The sequence below is a fragment of the Oncorhynchus tshawytscha genome, linkage group LG05 (genome assembly GCF_018296145.1).
Source record: "Oncorhynchus tshawytscha isolate Ot180627B linkage group LG05, Otsh_v2.0, whole genome shotgun sequence".
In the NCBI taxonomy this organism is placed as follows: Eukaryota; Metazoa; Chordata; class Actinopteri; order Salmoniformes; family Salmonidae; genus Oncorhynchus; species Oncorhynchus tshawytscha.
Window position 1 is genome coordinate 36576443 of NC_056433.1, and position 25341 is coordinate 36601783.

Below are 25341 nucleotides of genomic sequence, written 5' to 3' on the forward strand. Positions count from 1 at the left end.
CAAACCAACCAGAGTACCATCTTACCCTGAGGTCACTGATGTCACACCCAATCCCCTCTATCAAACCAACCAGAGTAGCACCTCACCCTGAGGTCACTGATGTCACACCCAATCCCCTCTATCAAACCAACCAGAGTAGCACCTCACCCTGAGGTCACTGATGTCACACCCAATCCCCTCTATCAAACCAACCAGAGTACCGTCTCACCCTGAGGTCACTGATGTCACACCCAATCCCCTCTATCAAACCAACCAGAGTACCACCTCACCCTGAGGTCACTGATGTCACACCCAATCCCCTCTATCAAACCAACCAGAGTACCGTCTCACCCTGAGGTCACTGATGTCACACCCAATCCCCTCTATCAAACCAACCAGAGTACCACCTCACCCTGAGGTCACTGATGTCACACCCAATCCCCTCTATCAAACCAACCAGAGTACCATCTCACCCTGAGGTCACTGATGTCACACCCAATCCCCTCTATCAAACCAACCAGAGTACCATCTTACCCTGAGGTCACTGATGTCACACCCAACCCCCTCTATCAAACCAACCAGAGTACCATCTCACCCTGAGGTCACTGATGTACACCCAATCCCCTCTATCAAACCAACCAGAGTACCATCTCACCCTGAGGTCACTGATGTCACACCCAACCCCCTCTATCAAACCATTAAAGAGGAGCCCAACTCGATGAATTGACTTAAAAATGCACCGCTGCAAGAGCGGGATGGTCTCAATATTTGGGTGCTTATTGATCTACATGGAATATACTTTTTTCATCCAATTCCAGAAAATGATGTCATGGCTTCTGAAGCTTCTGATCGGCTAATTGGCATCATTTGAGTCAATTGGAGGTGTACCTGTGGATGTATTTCAAAGCCAACCTTCAAACTCAGTGCCTCTTTGCTTGACATCATGGGAAAATCAAAAGAATCAGCCAAAACCTCAGGAAAACAATTGTAGACCTCCACAAGTCTGGTTCATCCTTGGGAGCAATTTCCAAATGCCTGAAGGTCTCACGTTCATCTGTACAAACAATAGTACACAAGTATAAACACCATGGGACCACGCAGCCGTCAAACCGCTCAGGAAGGAGACGTGTTCTCTCTCCTAAAGATGAACGTACTTTGGTGCGAAAAGTGCAAATCAATCCCAGAACAGCAAAGGACCTTGTGAAGATGCTGGAGGAAACCGGTACAAAAGTATCCATATCCACAGTAAAAGTCCTGTATCGACATAACCTGAAAGGCCGCTCAGCAAGGAAGAAGCCACTGCTCCAAAACTGCCATAAAAAAAGTCAGACTACGGTTTGCAACTGCACACGGGAAGGAAGATCGTACTTCTTGGAGAAATGTCCTCTGGTCTGATGAAACAAAAATAGAACTGTTTGGCCATAATGACCAGCGTTATGTTTGGAGGAAAAGGGGGAGGCTTGCAAGCCGAAGAACACCATCCCAACCGTGAAGCACGGGTGTGCCAGCATCATGTTGTGGGGGTGCTTTGCTGCAGGAGGGACTGGTGCACTTCAAATAGATGGCATCATGAGGATGGAAAATGGTGGATATATTGAAGCAACATCTCAAGACATCAGTTTGGTCACAAATGTGTCTTTCAAATGGACAATTACCCCAAGCATAGTTCCAACGTTGTGGCAAAATGGCTTAAGGACAACAAAGTCAAGGTATTGGAAGGGCCATCACAAAACCCTAACCTCAATCCAATAGAACATTTGTGGGCAGAACTGAAAAAGTGTGTGCGAGCAAGGAGGCCTACAAAGCTGACTCAGTTACACCAGCTCTGTCAGGAGGAATTCACCCAACTTATTGTGGGAAGCTTGTGGAAGGCTACCCGAAATGTTTCACCGAAGTTCAACAATTTAAAGGCAATCCTACCAAATACTAATTGAGTGTATGTACATTTCTGACTAACTGGGAGTGTGATGAAAGAAATAAAAGCTGAAATAAATCATTCTCTCTACTATTATTCTGACATTTCACATTCTTAAAATAAAGTGGTGATCCTAACTGACCTAAGACAAGAAATATTTACTTGGATTAAATGTCAGGAATTGTGAAAAACTGAGTTCAAATGTATTTGGCTAAGGTGTATGTAAACTTCCGACTTCAACTGTATATGCTATATATACAAGGAAGCGAGAGCAACTATATTTTACCAATAGTAAGCTTGGTCGTCATGGCCTGACATGAAAATCAGACAGTAAATTCTCTGACAGACAGCACCCGGCAGACAGGGTGGCCCATTCATTTTCAATGAATCCTGGACTGGATTCTGCTCTATTATTATTATTATTATTATTATTATTATTATTATTATTCTATACATTTTATTTTGGTGATTACAATCTTGTCTCATCGCTGCAACTCCCCAATGGGTGAAGGTCGAGTCATGCGTCCTCCAAAACATGACCCGCCAAGCCGTGCTTCTTAACATTCACTCGCTTAACTCGGAAGTCAGCCGCAACAATGGGTCGGAGGAAACACCGTTCACCTGACGACCTTGGCCAATTGTGTCAAGTAGTTACTATCTTGTCTGCCATAAGGTCAGTACAGGTGCATCAAAGCTGGGACCGAGAGACTGAAAAACAGCTTCTATCTCAAGGCCATCAGACTGTTAAACAGCCACCACTAACATTGCGTGGCTGCTGCCAACACACTGACACTGACACTGACTCAACTCCAGCCACTTTAATAATGGGAATTGATGGGAAATGATGTAAATATATCACTAGCCACTTTAAACAATGCTACCTTATATAATGTTACTTACCCTACATTATTCATCTCATATGCATACGTATATACTGTACTCTATATCATCGACTGCATCCTTATGTAATACATGTATCACTAGCCACTTTAACTATGCCACTTTGTTTACATACTCATCTCATATGTATATACTGTACTCGATACCATCTACTGTATCTTGCCTATGCTGCTCTGTACCATCACTCATTCATATATCCTTATGTACATATTCTTTATCCCCTTACACTGTGTATAAGACAGTAGTTTTGGAATTGTTAGTTAGATTACTTGTTGGTTATTACTGCATTGTCGGAACTAGAAGCACAAGCATTTCGCTACACTCGCATTAACATCTGCTAACCATGTGTATGTGACAAATAAAATTTGATTTGATTTGTCTCATCGCTACAACTACGGGCTCGGGAGAGACGAAGGTCGAAAGCCGTGCGTCCTCCAAAACACAACCCAACCAAGCCCGCACTGCTTCTTAACACAGCGTGCATCCAACCCGGAAGCCAGCCGCGCCAATGTGTCGGAGGAAACACCGTGCACCTGGCGACCTGTTTAGCGCGCACTGCGCCCGGGCCGCCACAGGAGTCGCTGGTGCGCGGTGAGAGAAGGACATCCCTACCGGCCAAGCCCTCCCTAACCCGGACGACGCTAGGCCAATTGGCCGCACCCAGAGTCTCTGGGTGGCACAGCAACTGACCACAGCCCTAGACCACTGTGCCACCCGGGAGGCCCAAAATCATTGTTTTCTAATCCCTTTTTTTGATGAATAATATCTGTTGCCTGTAACTACGCTTTTATGCGTGCGATCTGTTTCAGCAATCTTTTTTTTTTTGCTTGTCTATAATGTTTGTTAAATTTCGTTGCTATGGTCACTGGCTGCTGTCACCCTTGTGTGTGTGAAGGCACTAGCCGCTTTGACAGAGAGGGACAAGTGGTGTGTACTCCATACTGTGATATTCCCACTGGTTGTTGGAAATGCACTTAAAGGACCGTGGCTGGCCGCACCACTCTTCTATTCGCATGCTCTATTCACTCCGTACAGACGGTTGACAGCCACAGACCTCAAGCACATTAATAACTTAACTGCACGGGGAACAACGAGGACACTTTGATGAAACAAGAATCTACTTGGCAATATTTCTTGGTGCAGTTTGAACAAACAAATCACTTGCTGGATCATAGTTTTTAATAGCCGTTATCATATTACCTCACTGTCAAATATTCAAACAAAACTAACATCTCGCTGGCTGTCCGTTGAATATGCGAACAAACAAATCACATATTCTAATCAATGGTTTTCACAATATCTCATTATCACTGTGGAAAACAACGCATGATATCTAACTCAGGGAAGAGCTGCGAAGGCGGGATAAAGAACCTGTGCACGTGTCCGAGTCAGACAGAGATAAAACCAGAGCGAGAGAATAGGAGATAGAAGGAGAGAGCAGGAGACAGGAGTGGACAAGAGAGAGAAAGAGAGAGAGAGAGAGAGAGAGAGCTGTGGTCTGGTGTGTTCGGTTCTGTGGCGATAAAGACTGTTCTGTCTGTTCCACCGTCAGCCATCTGTAGAGTGCTCTAGTCTCTAGTGCTCTAATTTTGATTGAACAGAGCCTCCAGCGCAGGCAAACAATAACATACATATTTCACACACGCAGTACTCTGTGAGCTTCTCCACAAGGAAAGGTAAACAACACAACGAGAGATGTGGGGAGATGTTCTGTCACACCTTGGAATTTGTGGAAACACATACGTGTACAGTGCAAACAGGTGTGGTGTGCATAATATGACGTTGGTGTGTAGAGTGCGTCTTTTGTCCCTGCTGTTGGGCCTTTCCCTTTGCTTTCTTCCACTGACATCCCGAGGGAGCACGCTGTAGCAGTTATTCAAATTGGTGTGCCGTATTCTCTGTGTGTGAACCGTGTCAGGTGATTTGAATGAGCGGTGTTGGGGAGGGTTTTGAATAATGGGTGCACGCAGAAATAGGCCAACATAAACGTTATAAATAACGTCACCTCGGAGAGAAGGATAAGCCTCATCATACTCTCTACTGTCCCACCTCATATATATACTATGAAACTACCTCTGCCTGGCTCCACGTTCAGAGCTGTATAATAGAGCAGCCGTTGGCTTTTGTTATACATGTGAGTTCAAACAAGGACGCGGGACGTGTGATGAGAGAGAGACTGGCTGGAAGTGAAGTTTGCTTTGTCACATTTGTGTTTCTGAGTGTAGGGAGCATCCCTTCTCTCTGACGGTTGAGACTTTTTCTGAATGAGGTACAACAGCTTAGTGAGGAAATGAACAGAGGTCAGTGCCACTGTGTGTGTGTGTGTGTGTGTGTGCGTGTGCGTGTGCGTGCACCGTAGCATGTAGCAGTGGAAAATAAGCAATACTAATCAGAATTCACAAAGAGGAGCAGGGCCAACAGGGCTAACCCAAGCAAAAATATATATATATATTTTTGGCCAGAGTTGCTCCCCTCCTCAAGAAAGGCAACGGATAGATTCTAGTCATACAACCGCCGTAAATCCATCAGAGTCTGGCAGCATTTTTAATCTTTTCATCCCTCTTTCACTGTTGATGCTCAGAAAGCGTGTCACCTTCATCAGAGGAAGCCTGCCTATACATAGAACATGTATCTTTTGTTCCCGCGTCTAAGTTCCCAGTCTACCATACAGGCATGTCTGGCAGGTCATCATTTTCCACTTTCACTTTTTTTCCGTTCGTTTTTTTCATTGATTTTACCCTTTTCCATCTTAAGCCTGTTAGAAAATACAAACGAGTGTGGAGGCACCAGAACAGGAGTGGGCCGGGCATTTAAACCAAGGAGAGACTGTCAGTGTCCATTTCTCAAACGGTCACCTGCAGGAAATCCCATAGAAGAAATACCAAGAGAGACACTCAACGACACGTCCTATTGTGAAAGTACAGTAGAGAAAGTCGGTGACACATCTCATTATGGACGGCGCTGTTTCCAAAGGACTGATTGATTCAAATGTCAGAGCCGTGGAGAGTGGAGAGCCTCTGGGACTTAGATGAGACCTGTTTCGGTCCAGCCCTGAAAACGGATAAATCATTTCCGAGTCATTGCGATGTCAAGACATCATATCAATATCGCCCTGTCCTTGTTCTCTGAGGGACGATGACAGTCCTCTCTGCATGCCTACACTGGCATCGATTTCTGTGTCATGGTTATGAAGTCTATGAGTCATCCAGTCCTACACACACACACACACACACACACACACACACACGTTACGGCCAACCGTTACGGCCAACTGGCTGAACACAAGGCAGACTGCGTGGAGGGAAACAACAGCGAGTCGCTCGGCTAACAACGACAGATATTCACAGTAATTATACAGCAGGAGAATGTCCGCAATCCCCAAAAAAGCTATCAAAATAAACTGTCACACTCAATCATGTCTGAAAATGATAATGTCCCGTGAAATAGTCTCATTAGACAAATGGCAAGACACCATGCTATGGCTGACATGATAGAAAGAACAAGGGAGATTGCTTCCAGGAAAGCAAACTCATCAATTCCTCTCTTTGGTTCCCATAACCAACCGTCCTAAATTTACTGGCCAGCTCTCCAGGTTTTCTCCTGCCTCACCCCTCTCTAGCTCTCTTTCTCTCTTGTGTACTCTTCAACCCTCTCTCTGTATCTCTCCCTCGAGCTCTCGGTCTGCCTGCCTCTCTCTCCATCGTCCTCCACCACCATTTTCCTATAACTTGCCATCCCTCTCTCTCTCTCCCTCCACCAGTACCCCCCTACCCATATCTCTCCCTCTCTCTTGTCTAGAAGTTTTCTGTGGGTGTATTGGCTGTAGATTTACGTCCGTCTCTGTCCCATAGTGCTGACGAAAGGAGCAGTTCCAGCCAAGGAATCCAACAGAATTGCACCGTCTAGGGACTCTGTTACGATGGAGGCAAGACATGGTGTGTGTGGGAGATTCAACATGTGGATATATTATTGCTTAAATCCATTACTCTGATACTAAAACTAAAACCTATGTTATTACTACTGTACAACCAACCACAACTATTACATTGACATTTTAGTCATTAGGCGGGCACTCTTATCCAGAGCGACGTATTGCATTCATCTTAAGATCACAGTCGTAAGTAACATTTTTCTCAATGCAGAAGTTATCAGCTAAGTCAGTGTTGGTAGGAAAAGGCAAGTGCAAGGTTACATTTTTTTGGGGGGGGGGTTATAAGACTGAGATGTCTTAATTAATGTAGGGTTTCAGATGTTTTTGGAAGATGGCCAGGGACTCTGCTGTCCTAGCTTCAGGGGGAAGCTAGTTCAACCATTGGGGTGCCTGCTGGCACAGCCAGAAGAGGACTGGCCACCCCTCATAGCCTGGTTTCTTCCTAGGTTCTGGCCTTTCTAGGGAGTTTTTCCTAGCCACAGTGTTTCTACACCTGCATTGCTTGCTGTTTGGGGTTTTAGGCTGGGTTTCTGTACAGCACTTTGTGACATCAGCTGATGTAAGAGGGGCTTTATAAATACATTTTATTGAAGAGAAAGAGCAACCATTGTGATGGCACATGTACATCTGGGCAGGGGCTGAGTGGGTAGGGTTGGAGGAGAGATGGAGAGAACATTTCAAAAGTAATGATCAGAGATCTGGAGGGGATTGCAGTAAGATGAGGTTAAGCATATTGCCTGCCTTGTGAGGGGGAGGGGACTGGGAAAGGGTGAGGTCAAAAGAGGCAAGGAGGGGAAAGACATTTGTGGAAAGAAATGTGTAGAATTCAGGCGTTTGTAGGTTGAAGTCGCCCTGTATGATGAGCTGTGAGCCATCGTCTGGAAGTAGCTTATCAAGGTGTCAATCTCATTGAGGAATTCTCCAAGAGGACCTAGTGGGTGATAGATGACAACAATGTTAAGCTAGATTGGACAAGTGACATGAGGAGATGGACAGGTGAGAGAGGAGGAAAAGAGAATCTCAATTTAGGAGAAATTAGTAGCCCTGTGCCACCACCATGATGACCAGATGCTCTTGGTCTATGGGAGAACACATAGTCAGATAACGAGAGAGCAGCCGGAGTAGCAGTGTTCTCTGGGGTAATCCATGTCTCTGTCAGGGCCAAAAAGTGAAGGGACTGACCACAGATTGACAGTTTCAAATGCTGCCAAAGACTAGGATGTCCACATGGGTTGTGCGTGCAGGTTACACAAGATTAGAAGGGTTGAAACCACGGGGTGGGGCGCATCTGTAAAACCTATAGTGACAGGAGTAAGCAGGCATGGAAATCACACACATACTTGACAAAGCTACAAAAGAGCAAAATGAGATCATCTGAAAATAACGAGGTAACATACCCAAAGTAAGAGAGTGGTGTGCAGCCTTCCTCTCTTTCCTTCCTCGAGTAACATCGCAGAACAATTCTGCAGAATGTCTTTGTTTTGGCGACCGTCTTCGTTTTAGGAGACAACACCACCATCTGACAAGACTGCCGCTTACTGTAACCGCTGAAAAACTGGGAGAGACTAAAGTACTAACACTAATTGTAGGGCCCTATAAAATCGGCAATGCGGAGAACGCGGACGGGATCACGGAATCCAGACATTAAAATGGAATTCAACAATATCGTAACATTTATTGAACTTAGTAGGGAACCAAATAAATAAATGTTCCCAAGTTTATCATAAGACATGAACAGACTGCACCAGTGATTCGTATTTCCTCCAAATTTCTGAAGAGGCAAAGAGAATTCCCCCTATCTGTGTATGCGCAGTGTGCGCGTCTAACACTTTGTGTAGCCGTTAGTGATGATGCTAATAAAAAATATTCTGGTAAGATCCACTGGAATTGAAGGGTAACTACACCCAAAAATCTACATTCCTCAAATTTTTCAAAGACCTCAAAAGTGGTCTCTTGATGTGGTTTAAGCATTGTTGTGGACTTGGAACGCCCAATTTATTTGTTCTTTTCTATTAAGAACTTGTAATTTTGAGATCCAAAACATGAAAAACATGAAAAAATAAAACAGTTATTTTACGGCCCTATAATTGCTGATTGCCTAGCAGAGGTGAAGACTACTACCCCCTTCAACGGACACAGCCACCAATTATCAGTCACAAATGGACCTGAAACCAGTCCAAGTCAATGTTCCAACACTTCACAGCCACAAGTACTGAGCATTCAGCAGTTCAAAGCAATGATAGAGTAGGAAGCTAGGTAGACGGGTAGCACTAGGGTAACTAGAATTACCCTATCCAGACTATATCAACAACAACACTTATTTCAAGTCAAAAAGGCTATTCTTGCAGAGATTAGCTGCCTTCCCAGGCTGTAGATGAGCACAGCTGCAAAGGTAATTCATTTACACATCTCTTATTCTATTCAATTCTGTAATACTCTATTCAAATCTGTGTAGCGCAACTATACTATGCACAAAACGATCTTTGCCTCACCACCAACTGTAACTGAGAGACATGCCATTTAGTGAGAGAGGCTGGGATCTGAAACTGGAGTGTCCCTAGAGAAACCTTCCACCCTTCTCCCTGACCTGACCCTCCTTCACAACACACACACGCACGCACGCACATGCACAAACACACATGCATGCACACGCGCGCACACGAATGCATGCACAATACGCACGGACACACGCAGCTCCAATAACCTGAATGGAGCGCAAACATCAGATGAGATCGATAACAAAAGCAACTCATTGAAAATCTGAAGACGGAATAAGAGACAACTGCACCTGGCATTTCAAGGCTACCATGGCAACTAGACCAAATGGCTGTTCATTTGGTGAGGTCCATCAAACACTCCAGATTACGCAACGCTTTCCTGAGAAGCGCTCTCCACCAATGGGAGAATACTTTATTTATACCCTTCACAGAGGCACCTGTTGCTTGTTGGGCAGTGAAGGAATGTGTGTGTGTGTGTATGTGGGCGTGTCACACACCATATGTAAAATTTATAGCCAAATGTTTTGTGCGCTGATAGTGACTGAGATAGGCTGTTCTCTTGTTGCCATGACACTGCCTATGGAACGACAGGGATATGTAAACTAGCCAACAACATTGGCCATAGCGTACAGAGGTGTGTGTCATGTTAATCCTCTGTTAAGACAATATCGGTGATGAGTGATGACTGAACTTTTGGCCTGGTGGTGTTTGTTTTTGTGTGTGTGTGTGTGTGTGTGTGTGTGCACATTTGTGCATGTACGTGATTCCGAGGGGTGCGGATTAGGTCTGGTCGGGTTGAGGGAGTACACACGGGGACATAAAACAATTGACAAATGGACTTGGAGACACACACACTAACATCTCAGCATTATGACCGCGTGAGTTTACATACCGGCGGTCTGTTTAAGAATACAACATGGCAGAGAGACACAGATGCTGGGATGCTGGACTCATTCACAAACACGCATGCACAGACACACACATGCACAAACACACGCACACTCACAGCACGCACACAGCAGGCACACAGTGCCACGACCTCTCTCACTGAGCGGTTTGAGGATTTGGGCACGTTCTTCCGTTTTGCACTGAAACATGGCATTGAATAGTTCCGGCCAGATGTCTTGATCCCACTCAACCACATACAAACACTTGGATAACTACCACCACTGAACAAAAGTACGTAATCCCCTTTAAACTAAACTGCCTGGCAGTCCCCCTGTAAGACTTAATCTAAGGGATACAAATAGAGGCAATCGTGACAGTGCTCGTGAGACAGGCTTTTATAAAAAATGTATGCACGCATGCATGCACGCTCCCCCACACACATGGTCGGCTGAGCAAATACTACAATAAGCTGTGTGTGTGTGTGTGTGTGTGTGTAACAGCTATAGAGGCACGATCTGTCCACTGCTTCTCTTCTCCTGAGGAATGTAAGGAATGCTCCAGCTCTGCAGGCCACCAGGATGTTGCACGCACGCACGCGCACGCACACACACACACACACAGTGGACAGGACAGTGCACATGTGTAAGGACGTGGGTAACGGTACGTTTATCACGGTGCGCAAAAGAACACACATAAAGCACACACCTTCAAAACCAAGGCATGGACCTCACATCAGATACTACCCCCATACTTAAGTGTCTATACAATATGTGTTACGATACTATATGCATCACGATTGCAATTCGACACAGCTATTGTACTGCGATTCGCTGTTCCAGACACATTCCACTATACTGTCTGTCTGCTGCAGAGGGACAAGAGATAGCCATAATAAACACAGGTGTTGATCAGTCCGGGAAATAAAAGAGCTGAAAACATGTTGCCTCGCCTTTTATAAAGAAGATTGAGGCCAAAGTATAAGAGGAGAAATGCAGATTTGAATAAAAAAATTCTGTAGAATCGATAATCAAAATGATATTGCGTCCCAATACTCTACTGTACCGATCCCCCCCAATCCATCCTTCACGAATACACATTGTAACAGTACGTTAACACTGTGTATACAGGATGTGCAGGCATGTACACACATACTGTACAAATACACATTCTCTTCCAGACACACACCTCTGTGTTCCTACAGGGAGATGCTCTGTGTTAGGGAGAAATATAGTTTGTTGATAGTACACTCTCAGGAAAAAAATGGTACGGTTAGGGTACAGTATTTTTGCCGGGGATACAAAAATATTTTAAAAAACACACAATTTACCTTCAGAGGTACACATATAATCTCACACGGTACATGCAGATAATCTAGTATAATGGTACATTTTTGTTCACAATATTTTGAATATTAAGGTACAGTCATCAGATACTCTCAAAAACCACACCCATCACTATCATATTTCCCAGTATGTCCTATTGCAGGTTGATAAAAACAAAAATTCAATGTGTTTTTTCATGCTCATTGATTGCATGCTCATTTGAACATGTCTGGAAATCCTAAATCTGTCTGGATTCCAATAGGAATTTCATATCACTTTGAAAGCCAGCATAACATGACTTGCCTGATGTGGCCTGCAACCCAACAGTTTCAGACCATTGTGTTGGGGGTAAACTAGGCTGTCAAAGTATGGCCTTATGACCTACAGTATGTCATGTATTGTCATAAAGAGTTTAATTTCAAGTATAAAATATTCACTTAGGCACTCACTATGTGAAGGTTATAGACCTGAAGGCCTTTGAATGTAACAACCATGACTCTGTCACTAGCAAACACAGTCATGGGTGGTACTGGTAACTAAAATTCACTTGAAAGGCACCCTGGGAAATATGCAAATAAGGCATTACACCCTGCAGTGTTGAACAACAGCCAAAAACCTTTTAGAGCTACATTTTTGCCACTTAAAAAGAACAAGCTGCTTTGTCCCTATGGTGATACCCTAAAAAGGCAAATGTGTACCTTTTCCAAAGGTACGCTTTTGTACCTTTACTAGCTTGTCCCCTAAGGTACACTATTGCCTCTTTTAAGGTACAAATTGCAAGGGTACATTAATGTACTTAGAACCAGAGGTAATTATGTGGTAAGTACAAATCAGGGCCAGTAGCAAGCTGTCTGTATTTATATACTGCAGAGGGCAGAAGTGATGACTTGCTGGCTTTATATTATCTACGTGTCTGGAGGTGTGTGTGTGTGTGTGTGTGTGTGTGTGTGTGTGTGTGTGTGTGTGTGTGTGTGTGTGTGTGCGTGTGTGCCTCAGCAGAGCCAGTCACAGTTAGAGCCATTGATTTTGTGTTGAAACAGATGGAGTTATTTCACTATACCACCAGACCGGGGCAGGGACAGGACTGCTGACTGAGACGCCACCTCTATACCCCTCCCCCTCCCCCCACACACCTCTGGTCTTTTCCTGCTCTCTTTACTAATAGCCTCCGCTCTTAGGGGATAGTGGCTATATATTTTCCCCTCTCCTCTGACTGGTTCTTGTAGTAAGGACAGATGTGACCCTGGTGGTTTCTAGGGATAGCTGCCTGTGCAAATGTCACTGATTCAGCTCAGATCACCTCCCACATAGGATTGCAGTAAGAAGGTAAAGCTAGTATGAGCCTAGCATCGACTGCCAAGAGCCACTCAAACAATATACTGCTCGTGACTTGTGTGTTGTTGTTGTTGTTGTTGTTGATTATGAGGGGAAGTGGGGACAGGGAGTAGCTGTCAACTCCAGTTCTACCCCAACAAAACCCACCCTGAGCAGGACATTGACCACTGATCTGTGAGTATGTCCTGCCTCACCTGCTTAGGGTAGTATTTTAGGAGTGGTGCTGGAATGCTGCGTCTACAGTTTCATAGAGCAACATTATCTCTCAGTGCTACACTATGGACAACCCAATTCCTTCTAAAGGCACTTCCATCTAAATGAAGAGTATCTCTGACATGTCTACCTTTACAAATAAACAACTGTTTCCTGGTTCAACCAAAGTTCTCTCCACTCTGAAAAGGAAATGGGATGTCACCAAAATTATCTTCAATCTGTGAAATGCCTTTGTTATTATCTTCTTCGTTCTTACCTTGTTCTGGTCAGTCCAGTACAGGAAGTAGCCCTGGGGGTCGACTCGTAAGGTCACAGGGGTCACCGTAGTGGAGTCCTGTTGAGAGAGGAAAGCATTCCATTTGTGAGAGCTAGAAATGTGTGTGCTGAACAGAGCACATGTTGTTAAAGTGTGTGTGTATCATTTTGTTGCGTGATTGAATGCGACAGAGAGCTGCTTCCATTCCGCTGTGCTTAAAACAGCGGGCTTGGATTGAAACAGGAGAGAGCTGCCGCGTGTGTGTATTGAAACAGAAGAAACCTGCCGCGTATGCTATTGTCTTTCAGACACCATCCTACAAAAGGACAACACCAAGGCATTATGTCACCACACACACACAGTAACAGTCCCAGCCCAGGGCCGTCTTTACACAACGTAGCAAAGGCAGATACTGTTGGCTGCTTCTATAAAAAGCCGTGGCGTTTCTGTCCATAGTTGCCAGCCCAGCACAGCACTCAGCTGAACACACTGACTGATTGTCTTCCTGTCCTAGGCCTGATGAATCATACAGGAATACATACAGTACAATTGGACACACTGTGAAGCTGGGACTCTTTAAAAGGATTCCAAGATATCGCCCATGCTGCATCAGAGAATCAGACATAATAGATTCTGAAAAAAGTGTCTAAGACAAAGTCAGCTTCCCAAATGGCACCCTATTCCCTGTATAGTACACTACTTTTGACCAGAGTCCACAGCCGCCCTTTTAAAATGGTATAGGTCCACTACTGTATGCTGTTCACTATGTTGAAGGTTGTATGCGTGCTATGACATCATGTGAGGGGGCAGATTACATACACTGAAGAAAAATGGAAACGCAACATGCAACAATTTCAAAGATTTTACTGAGTTTCAGTTCATATAAGAAAATCAGTCAAAACAGGCCCTAATCTATGGATTCACCATGACTGGGAATACAGATATGCATCTGTTGGTCAAAGCTCCCTTAAAAAAAGTGAAGTGGATTAGAAGACCAGTCAGTATCTGGTGTGACCACCATTTGCCTCATGCAGAGAGACACATTTCCATCGCATAGAGTTGATCAGGCTGTTGATTGCGGCCATGTGGAATGTTGTCCCTGTCCTCTTCAATGGCTGTCCAAAGTTGCTGGATATTGGCTGGAAATGGAACACACTGTCGTACACGTCGATCCAGAGCATCCCAAACATGCTCAATGGGTGACATGTCTGGTGAGTATGAGGTGATGGCGGCGGATGAATGGCACGATAATGGGCCTCAGGATCTCGTCATGATATCTCTGTCTTATTCAAATTGCCATCGATAAAATGCAATTGTGTTCGTTGTCCGTAGCTTACGCCTCCCCATACCATAACCTCACTGCCACCATGGGGCTCATCAGAAAACCGCTCGGCCATCTGCCCGGTACAGTTGAAATCGGGATTCATCCGTGAAGTGCACACTTCTCCAGCGTGCCTGTGGCCATCGAAGGTGAGCATTTGCCCACTGAAGTTGGTTACAACGCCGAACTGCAGTCAGGTCAAGACCCTGGTGAGGTCAACGAGGGCACAGATGAGCTGCCCTGAGACCGTTTCTGACAGTTTGCAGAAATTCACCTGTGTGATGACGATGCTGCTTAATCAGCTTCTTGATATGCCACACCTGTCAGGTGGATGGATTATCTTGGTAAGGAGAAATACTCACTAAACAGGGATGTAAACTAATTTGTGCACAAAAAAACTATTTGAGATAAATAACCTTTTTGCGCATATGGAACATTTCTGGGATCATTTATTCCAGCTCATGAAACATGTTTATATTTTTTTCTCCCTTGTGATTTTAAATAAGGACTGTCTTAGTTACTAGGGGGTCAGTTACTAGTCCTGGACTAAAAAGCATATTCAATGGCGAATCCCTTTTTAGTCCAGGAGTAGGTTTAGCCTGGATCTGGGAAACTGGCCCAAGAGGTCTAGTATTTAGAAGATTTCTTACGGCCTATAGCTGTCTGACTGGAAACAGAGGGTTGGCGGGTGAGAGATCATCATTGGGTCCTGGTCACCTGTAACAGGGTAACCTGAACTGGTGTTACCTGATGTACCCGCTGACCGCTCTAAACAGAATTGATTGCAATCGTATCAATCCTACTCTATTCCATATAGACAGAGAAGGAGTGCGAGAGAGAGAGCGAGAGAGAGAGAGAGAGAGAGAGAGAGAGGGAGAGAGAGAGAGGGAGCGAAATCGAGAGAAGGAAAGAAGGAACAGAAAGAAAGAAAAGAAAATCGCAAATGGTCAACTTACACACATGAAAAGCATGCCATGAGTCATAACAAATCAGATGAAAGATGCACTATATCGAGTACTGGTATTACGATGACAATATTGACACAAATTAAGTCTGGGCATGGCTAAGTGTTTGTCTTCAGCAGAATGTTGCAACTTTTAGTCCTAAACTTCACAGAGGATTTCATGGATGATGTTGTATATCAGACTGAGAGATCTAAAGATGACCAGTGACAATCTGCGTAACGATGTGGTCCAGATTCTCCTCCCCTTAAAGGATAAGTACATATATTTTTTCAACCAAATCTCTATTTTTGATGTAAATGGGATATTGTATATACACTTTTATATATACATACACTTTTTGGGCGATATCACTAGAGGTCGACCGATTATGATTTTTCAACACCGATACCGATACCGATTATTGGAGGACCAAAAAAAAGCTGATACCGATTAATCGGCCAATTTTTATATATATATTTGTAATAATGACAATTACAACAATGCTGAATGAACAGTTATTTTAACTTAATATAATACATCATAAAATCAATTTAGTCTCAAATAAATAATGAAACATGTTCAATTTGGTTTAAATAATGCAAAAACAAAGTGTTGGAGAAGAAAGTAAAAGTGCAATATGTGCCATATAAAAAGCTAACGTTTAAGTTCCTTGCGCAGAAGATATGAAAACTGGTGGTTCCTTTTAACATGAGTCTTCAATATTCCCAGGTGATAGGTTTAAGGTTGTAGTTATTATAGGAATTATAGGACTATTTTGCTCTATGCCATTTGTATTTCATATACCTTTGACTATTGGATGTTCTTATAGGCACTATAGTATTGCCAGTGTAACAGTATAGCTTCCGTCCCTCTCCTCGCCCCTACCTGGGCTTGAACCAGGGACACATCGACAACAGCCACCCTCAAAGCATCGTTACCCATCACTCCACAAAAGCCGCGGCCCTTGCAGTACAAGGGGAACAAGTATGTCAAGGTCTCAGAGCGAGTGACGTCACCGATTGAAACGCTATTAGCGCGCACCCCGCTAACTAGCTAGCCATTTTACATCGGTTACACCAGCCTAATCTCGGGGGTTGATAGGCTTGAAGTCAAGTCATAAACAGCTCACTTGAAGCATTGCGAAGAGCTGCTGGCAAATACACGAAAGTGCTGTTTCAATGAATGCTTACATGCCTGCTGCTGCCTACCACCGCTCAGTCAGACTGCTCTATCGAATCATAGACTTAATTATAACGTAATAACACACAGAAATACGATCCATAGTTTCCGGATTTGACCATATTAATGACCTATAATTTCGAAAACAAAACATTTATTATTTCAATGAAATACGGAACCGTTCCGTATTTTATCTAACGGGTGGCATCCATAAGTCTAAATATTGCTGTTCCATTGCACAACCTTCAATGTTATGTCATAATTATGTACAATTCTGGCAAATTAATTACGGTCTTTGTCAGGAAGAAATGGTATTCACACAGTTCGCAATGAGCCAGGTGGACCAAACTGCTGCATATACACAGACTCTGCTTGCACGGAACGCAAGAGAAGTGACACAATTTCCCTAGTTAAAAGAAATTCATGTTAGCAGGCAATATTAACTAAATATATAGGTTTAAAAATATATACTTGTGTATTGATTTTAAAGAAAGACATTGACGTTTATGGTTAGGTACACATTGGTGCAACGACTGTGCTTTTTTTGCGAACGCGCTTGTTAAATCATCACCCGTTTGGCGAAGTAGGCTGTGATTCGATGAGAAATTAACAGGCACTGCATCGATTATATGCAACGCAGGACAAGCTAGATAAACTAGTAATATCATCAACCATGTGTAGTTAACTAGTGATTATGTTGAGATTGATTGTTTTTTATAAAGATAGGTTTAATGCTAGCTAGCAACTTACCTTGGTTCCTTGCTGCACTCGTGTAACATGTAGTCAGCCTGCCACGCAGTCTCCTCGTGGAGTGCAATGTAATCGGCCACAATCTGTGTCCAAAAATGCTGATTACCGATTGTTATGAAAACTTGAAATCAGCCCTAATTAATCAGCCATTCTGATTAAATCGGTCAACCTCTAGATATCACTTGGTTTTGAGAAACTTACACCAACCAGTGATAGACTTCCTCATGCTAGTTCTGCAGTGTCTGGGTGTGAATAAAACTAGAGCACGACCGATACATTGGTTGACCCATATTATTGGCCGATATTAACCTTTCACCGAAATATTTGTACCTAAGAAGGTAAACTAAACAAGTGTTTTGCATTTACTTACGTATTTATAGAGGATATAGTTGCTTTTTGTTGGTTATCATGTAAACCACAAATAAAAAGTTCTCAAATAATGTTCATTTTAATATGCAGTTAAGAAATCATAATTTAAGGGCCTCCCGGGTGGCGCCAGCTGTGCCACCAGAGACCTGGGTTCGCGCCCAGGCTCTGTCGTGACCGGGAGGTCCGTGGGGAGACGCACAATTGGCCTAGCGTCGTCCGGGTTAGGGAGGGGTTGGCCGGTAGGGATATTCTTGTCCTATCGCGCACCAGCGACTCCTGTGGCGGGCCGGGCGCAGTGCGCGCTAACCAAGGTTGCCAGGTGCACGGTGTTTCCTCCAACACATTTGTGCGGCTGGCTTCCGGGTTGGATGCGCGCTGTGCATCCAACCCGGAATGTTGGGTTGTGTATCGGAGGACGCATGACTTTCAACCTTTGTCTCTCCCGAGCCCGTACGGGAGTTGTAGCGATGAGGCAAGATAGTAGCTACTACACAATTGGATACCACGAAATTGGGGAGAAAACGGGCTAAAAATACATTTTAATTTTTTTTAAATAATCATAATTTAGTCCTTTGAGCACAATTTGGTTTAAAAAAATATATATGTTTTTCATTCCACCTCAACAAAAATAATATATTAGCAGATACAGTGCCTTGCGAAAGTATTCGGCCCCCTTGAACTTTGCGACCTTTTGCCACATTTCAGGCTTCAAACATAAAGATATAAAACTGTATTTTTTTGTGAAGAATCAACAACAAGTGGGACACAATCATGAAGTGGAACGACATTTATTGGATATTTCAAACTTTTTTAACATATCAAAAACTGAAAAATTGGGCGTGCAAAATTATTCAGCCCCCTTAAGTTAATACTTTGTAGCGCCACCTTTTGCTGCGATTACAGCTGTAAGTCGCTTGGGGTATGTCTCTATCAGTTTTGCACATCGAGAGACTGACATTTTTTCCCCATTCCTCCTTGCAAAACAGCTCGAGCTCAGTGAGGTTGGATGGAGAGCATCTGTGAACAGCAGTTTTCAGTTCTTTCCACAGATTCTCGATTGGATTCAGGTCTGGACTTTGACTTGGCCATTCTAACACTTGGATATGTTTATTTTTGAACCATTCCATTGTAGATTTTGCTTTATATTTTGGATCATTGTCTTGTTGGAAGACAAATCTCCGTCCCAGTCTCAGGTCTTTCAAAACTCCATCAGGTTTTCTTCCAGAATGGTCCTGTATTTGGCTCCATCCATCTTCCCATCAATTTTAACCATCTTCCCTGTCCCTGCTGAAGAAAAGCAGGCCCAAACCATGATGCTGCCACCACCATGTTTGACAGTGGGGATAGGGTGTTCAGGGTGATGAGCTGTGTTGCTTTTACGCCAAACATAACGTTTTGCATTGTTGCCAAAAAGTTCAATTTTGGTTTCATCTGACCAGAGCACCTTCTTCCACATGTTTGGTGTGTCTCCCAGGTGGCTTGTGGCAAACTTTAAACAACGCTTTTTATGGATATCTTTAAGAAATGGCTTTCTTCTTGCCACTCTTCCATAAAGGCCAGATTTGTGCAATATACGACTGATTGTTGTCCTATGGACAGAGTCTCCCACCTCAGCTGTAGATCTCTGCAGTTCATCCAGAGTGATCATGGGCCTCTGGGCTGCATCTCTGATCAGTCTTCTCCTTGTATGAGCTGAAAGTTTAGAGGGATGGCCAGGTCTTGGTAGATTTGCAGTGGTCTGATACTCCTTCCATTTCAATATTATCGCTTGCACAGTGCTCCTTGGGATGTTTAAAGCTTGGGAAATCTTTTTGTATCCAAATCCGGCTTTAAACTTCTTCACAACAGTATCTCGGACCTGCCTGGTGTGTTCCTTGTTCTTCATGATGCTCTCTGCGCTTTTAACGGACCTCTGAGACTATCACAGTGCAGGTGCATTTATACGGAGACTTGATTACACACAGGTGGATTGTATTTATCATCATTAGTCATTTAGGTCAACATTGGATCATTCAGAGATCCTCACTGAACTTCTGGAGAGAGTTTGCTGCACTGAAAGTAAAGGGGCTGAATAATTTTGCACGCCCAATTTTTCAGTTTTTGATTTGTTAAAAAAGTTTGAAATATCCAATAAATGTCGTTCCACTTCATGATTGTGTCCCACTTGTTGTTGATTCTTCACAAAAAAATACAGTTTTATATCTTTATGTTTGAAGCCTGAAATGTGGCAAAAGGTCGCAAAGTTCAAGGGGGCCGAATACTTTCACAAGGCACTGTATATTGGTAAAAATCCCATATCGGTTGGGCTCTAAATAAAACATGATGAACATAAGCTCCAAAAACACCCTAAACGTCTTTAGATGTTGTACAAAAATAATTGTAATTCCAAACTTTATCTGCAACGTTATGTTCCATTTTGTGCAACTCAAGCCATTTCTTTGATTGTAAAACTACGATTTCATGAACTCAGCAAAAGAAACAGGACCCTGTCTTTTAAAGATAATTCGTTAAAAATCCAAATAACTTCACAGATCTTCATTGGAAAGGGTTTAAACACTGTTTCCCATGCTAAACAATTAATGAACATGCACCTGTGGAACGGTCACTAAGACACAAACAGCTTACAGACGGTAGGCAATTAAGGTCACAGTTATGAAAACTTAGGACACTAAAGAGGCCTTTCTACTGACTCTGAAAAACACCAAAAGAAAAATACCCAGGGTCCCTGCTCATCTTCGTGAACGTGCCTTAGGCATGCTGCAAGGAGGCATGAGGACTGCAGATGTGGCCAGGGCAATAAATTGCAAAGTCTGTACTTTGAGACGCCTAAGACAGAGCTACGGGGAGACAGGACAGACAGCTGATCGTCCTTGCAGTGGCAGACCACGTGTAACAATACCTGCACAGGATTGGTACATTTGAAGATCACACCAGCGGGACAGGTACAGGATGGCAACAACAACTGCCCAATCCCTCCATCAGTGCTCAGACTGTCCGCAATAGGCTGGGAGAGGCTGGATTGAGGGCTTGTAGGCCTGTTGTAAGGCAGGTCCTCACCAGACATCACCGCCAACAACGTCGCCTATGGGCACAAACCCAACGTCGCTGGACCAGACAGGACTGGCAAAAAGTGCTATTAATTGATTAGTTACGGTATTGACTCACCAGGGGTGATGGTCGGATTCGCGTTTATCGTTGAAAGAATGAGCGTTACACCGAGGCCTGTACTCTGGAGCGGGGTCGATTTGGACGTGGAGGGTCCGTCATGGTCTGGGGCGGTGTGTCACAGCATCATCGGACTGAGCTTGTTGTCATTGCAGGCAATTTCAACGCTGTGCGTTACAGGGAAGACATTCCTCCCTCATGTGGTACCCTACCTGCAGGCTCATCCTGACATGACCCTCCAGTATGACAATGCGACCAGCCATACTGCTCATTCTGTGCGTGATTTCCTGCAATACAGGAATGTCAGTGTTCTGCCATGGCCATCAAAGAGCCCGGATCTCTATCCCATTGAGCACGTCTGGGACCTGTTGGATCGGAGGGTGAGGGCTAGGGCCATTCCCCCCAGAAATGTCAGGGAACTTGCAGGTGCCTTGGTGGAGGAGTGGGGTAACATCTCACAGCAAGAACTGGCAAATCTGGTGCAGTCCATGAGTAGGAGATGCCCTTTAGTACTTAATGCAGCTGGTGGCCACACCAGATACTGACTGTTACTTTTGATTTTGACCCCCCTCTGTTTAGGGACACATTATTCAATTTATGTTAGTCACATGTCTGTGGAACTTGTTCAGTTCATGTCTCTGTTGTTGAATCTTGTTATGTTCATACAAATATTTACACGTGATAAGTTTGCTGAAAATAAAGGCCGTTGACAGTGACGTTTCTTTTTTTGCATTTATATTGATGTCCCCACTCTCCCTGGCCACAGCTACAAACACATTGAGTCATTATGGAATTCTTAGAGACTCTTACTCCTGGGTCTGAATTCACACACAATCTCAGAGTATCGGCTGCTAAGAGCTAAAAGGTTTTCTCAATTAGCTCTGGACAAAATCTTACACTAGGGAAGGAAATTGTCATAATTAAAGGAATTCTTCCCATTTTGGAGTAATTGTGATCGTTAACAGGTTTTGTCTCAGCTCTCCTTTGAGTGAAGGGACAGAGGGAAACAGGCAGACTGAGTGGCGACAGCCTTTTGTGGCCTTGGGAATTCACCATTGCTGCTGATGAAGATTTAAGGGTTGTACCATTAGCCATTGCCTAGAAAAGGGGATGGGGCCAAAAAGGGTTGTGTTCTGATTGTTTCGCTTGGGTTTTCTAACACTGTCTGGGTGGTTAGCAGTACAGACAGAGTCTATGGAGGCAATTTATCGTCAAACCCCCAGAAAGGATTTGGTATGAGAAATAATGCTTTCCTTCTTCTCCTCTTCTCTCTCCCCCTTTTCCCATCTCTCATTCTCTGTATTTTCTCTCTCTCTCTCTCTCTCTCTCTCTCTCTCTCTCTCTCTCTCTCTCTCCCTTCTCCCTCTCGCCTTGCTCTACAACACTTGTCTCAGGCAGTGAATCAAAGTGACTGTATTCTGGCCACTCCATGCCATCTCCGCCCTGCTGAGAGGATTTGGTCTCCACCTCGTCTCAATATTGCACTTTCCTCGCTCCACGGGTTCGTCGTGTATGTTCACGGTTTCCCATGACTACCGTGTCATGCCTCTTCTGACATGCAGTTGCACCAGGGGGAAAGGTTTTGATTGAGAACATGCTCAATGATTTATGTACGTCTGAATGTATCTCTCTCTCCTTCCCTCCCCTCCCTCTCTCTTTAATTTTTCACTCTTTCTACCGAGGGAAAGGGGGGACGGAGGGAGGAAGGAGTGCATGTGAAAACGGTGAGAGTGCGCTCTGTGTGTGTGTCAGGAAAGACCTTAGGCTATGGGGTGTGGAGAGAGGTCACGGAAGTCCCCACCCTCATCGGCACACTCTAAAAAACCTGGCTAGCACCGCACACCCCTCACACCCCTTCTCACAACATACCGCCCCATGCAGAGAGAAAGGAGAGAAAGAGAGATAATTTGTTTAATTGCTATGTATGACTCACAATGACCATAAAGCCTAATAACATTTATAAACAAATATGAGTAAAACATTTTTTTTTAAAGTAGACCCACCCACATATTTTGCCTAGTCTACTTGTTGAGTTTATCAACAGTGACTGCGTCTGAATCCTATCCAAATATCTGAATACATACACACTGTCATCGTTGTGCAATCAATGTTCCTGCTTATTTGCGCGGCTCTGCGTCAGGCAACAGTCCCGCTGGCAGTCAACAACACACAGGTGGCAGGTGCATGGCATTTCCAACGCAAACCACCAAAAATGTCCTTATTAATGAATTGCTTATTAAGACAAGTGTAGGTTATTTATTTGAAGCTGCACAGGTTGTCTATAAAAGGTAACAATACCTTCTCTTTTTTTTAAAGGCAAAACAACAAAAAACGTGGTCTTTCCACATGATCACCGTGTTCAAATAAAACACGTTGCTGTAGCGTTACCTATTAGAAATGACTATGGGAAGTGCTTTGCAGTAGCTTTCTCCTGTAGGCTCATCTCACCCAGAGACGATATGTTGTAGCAGAGCTGTGCTTGACAGCGGTGAGCAATACATTCTAATCAAGGTCATTTTGCTGTTACAGGCTGGCGAGAGTGACTGATGATACCAATAGACCACTCATTCAGAGGTTGCTAGCGTTCAATGGTATTATAGCCTTACATGGATGAATGTGGAGTTGTACAAGTCAAAACGAGTGTGATTAAATGGCATACTACTGTGTCGGGTTTCTGTGTAAAGCAGTGCATTCAAGGCAATGACCTCTCATTCTCAATCTGAAAAAGCGGGCTTGTGCACACATGCACACACGCGCACCGTGACATTTACACCAACATTTCGAAATGCGTTTGACGTCGTCACCCACAACTGTAGCGCTTTCTGTAGCCAAAAGTCGAACAGTGGTGGAACGATATTCCCTCAAGCAAGCAGTGGAGACTGTTGCACCGTGGCAAATGTACAAGACATCCGTTTCAGTGCAGTGGTAACTGTGCACCAAACATTGGCTACATAATAGACAGTGATAAACCAGTCCCCCCCCCAAAAAAAAAAAAATCAAATAAGACTTACATCATCCCATTTCATGAATTTGCTGCCCTTTCTCAGGCTCTCGCTCACGGACACCGGCTTGAGCTGCAGCGCATGAACTCCTGGCTGAGCCCCGGCCATTGACTCATCTACTCTCCTCAACCGACAAAAATAAAATAAACGGTTTTAAGTCGCTTTCTCCTTTTTCTTTCCTAAACGAAACGACCCTTCTGCTGAGGAACGATAGGCTGATGGAAGCTCCACTAGTGTTGGCAGTATCTCATTCCAGCATGGGGCTGCGGGTCTCCGCTTTGAAGCTCCCTGACGCGAGTTGGACGAGAAAGCAGGCTCAGCTGAGGGACTGGGTGAAGTCCGCTGATGACGGCTGATGCAGTTTCAGAAAGAAGGGAGGGGGGTAGAGACTTTGAATGAGTGAGTGTCTGCACTCCTATTTAAAAACAGTCAATGCGGGGAACGAGTTCCGTGGCTCTATGTGATCTAGCGCCTCCCTGCGCTCAAGGCAATGTGGATAGTAGGCCTGCACACACTTCTACTATCCTTGTGGGGACCAAACAATTGATTCCCATTCAAAATCCTATTTTCTCCAACCCTAAACCTAGCCCGTAACCTAACCTTAATCCCAACCCTAACCCCAAAACCCTAACCTAAAACTAACCCTAACTCCTAACTCTAAACCTAACCCCTAAGCCTAAAAAAAAAGCCTTTTTTCCGGCGAAATGTCCCAAAATTGTTCCTTGTTTTACTATCGAGGACTTCTGGTCCCACAAGGATAGTAAAAACAAACCACACACACACAGAGAGAGAAAGAGAGAGCGAGAGCACTATTACTTCCTAAAACGTCCATAAAGGGATGTAACAATATTCAAACCGCTTCAGTCATGTTCCTCTTGGTGGTCAGTGGACAGACCAGCTGTCTGAAATGGAAGCAGTGTTAGGCTTCTTGTCCCATGTCACTAATGATTGATTAATCCTGACACATGCGCCCCCCCCCCCCCCCCCACACACACACAAACGCAGACAGACACACACCCACCTCTGGAACCAGTGTGTGTGTGTGTGTGTGTCAACATGGCAGCCCAGAGAAGAGAGACGTGTGGCTTCAGTTCATCTTTCAAAGAGCTATTTTTAAAATAGTCGTACGGGGGACAAACAAATATGGGTTTGAAGTTAGTTGTGTGTTAGGTCACTTGGATCACCCACAGCCTCACGTCATGTCTGATGTGAAGCGTTACAGACGAGACAAGCCAACTACAGTGTACTCAGCTTATTACAAACACAGATCTACTATAATAATCTACCATCTATAGCGAACGGTCGGAAACCATACAGAGAAAGCCTCCAATTACTGTGTGCATTTCACTTTTAAGAGAAAACCCTATTAGAAGA

The 25341-nt window shown here is 44.1% G+C and overlaps 1 protein-coding gene across 3 annotated transcripts in view; it reads right to left on the reverse strand.

The window, feature by feature from the left end:
- The window catches only part of LOC112241085 (1-phosphatidylinositol 4,5-bisphosphate phosphodiesterase beta-1), a 239217-nt gene extending 214837 nt beyond the window's left edge, over positions 1-24380 (reverse strand). For 2 of the 3 annotated variants that reach the window (XM_042321857.1, XM_042321858.1), the window contains exons 1-2: positions 23977-24378; positions 13238-13315 (exon numbers count right to left, since the gene is read on the reverse strand). In XM_042321857.1, coding sequence (XP_042177791.1) covers positions 13238-13315; positions 23977-24075 — 177 coding nt within the window. In that variant the 5' untranslated portion in view covers positions 24076-24378. Of the gene's footprint in view, positions 1-13237; positions 13316-23976 lie in introns of all 3 variants that reach the window. The other variant, XR_006083419.1, reaches the window with a different exon arrangement.
- Between the last annotated feature and the right edge of the window lie 961 nt (positions 24381-25341).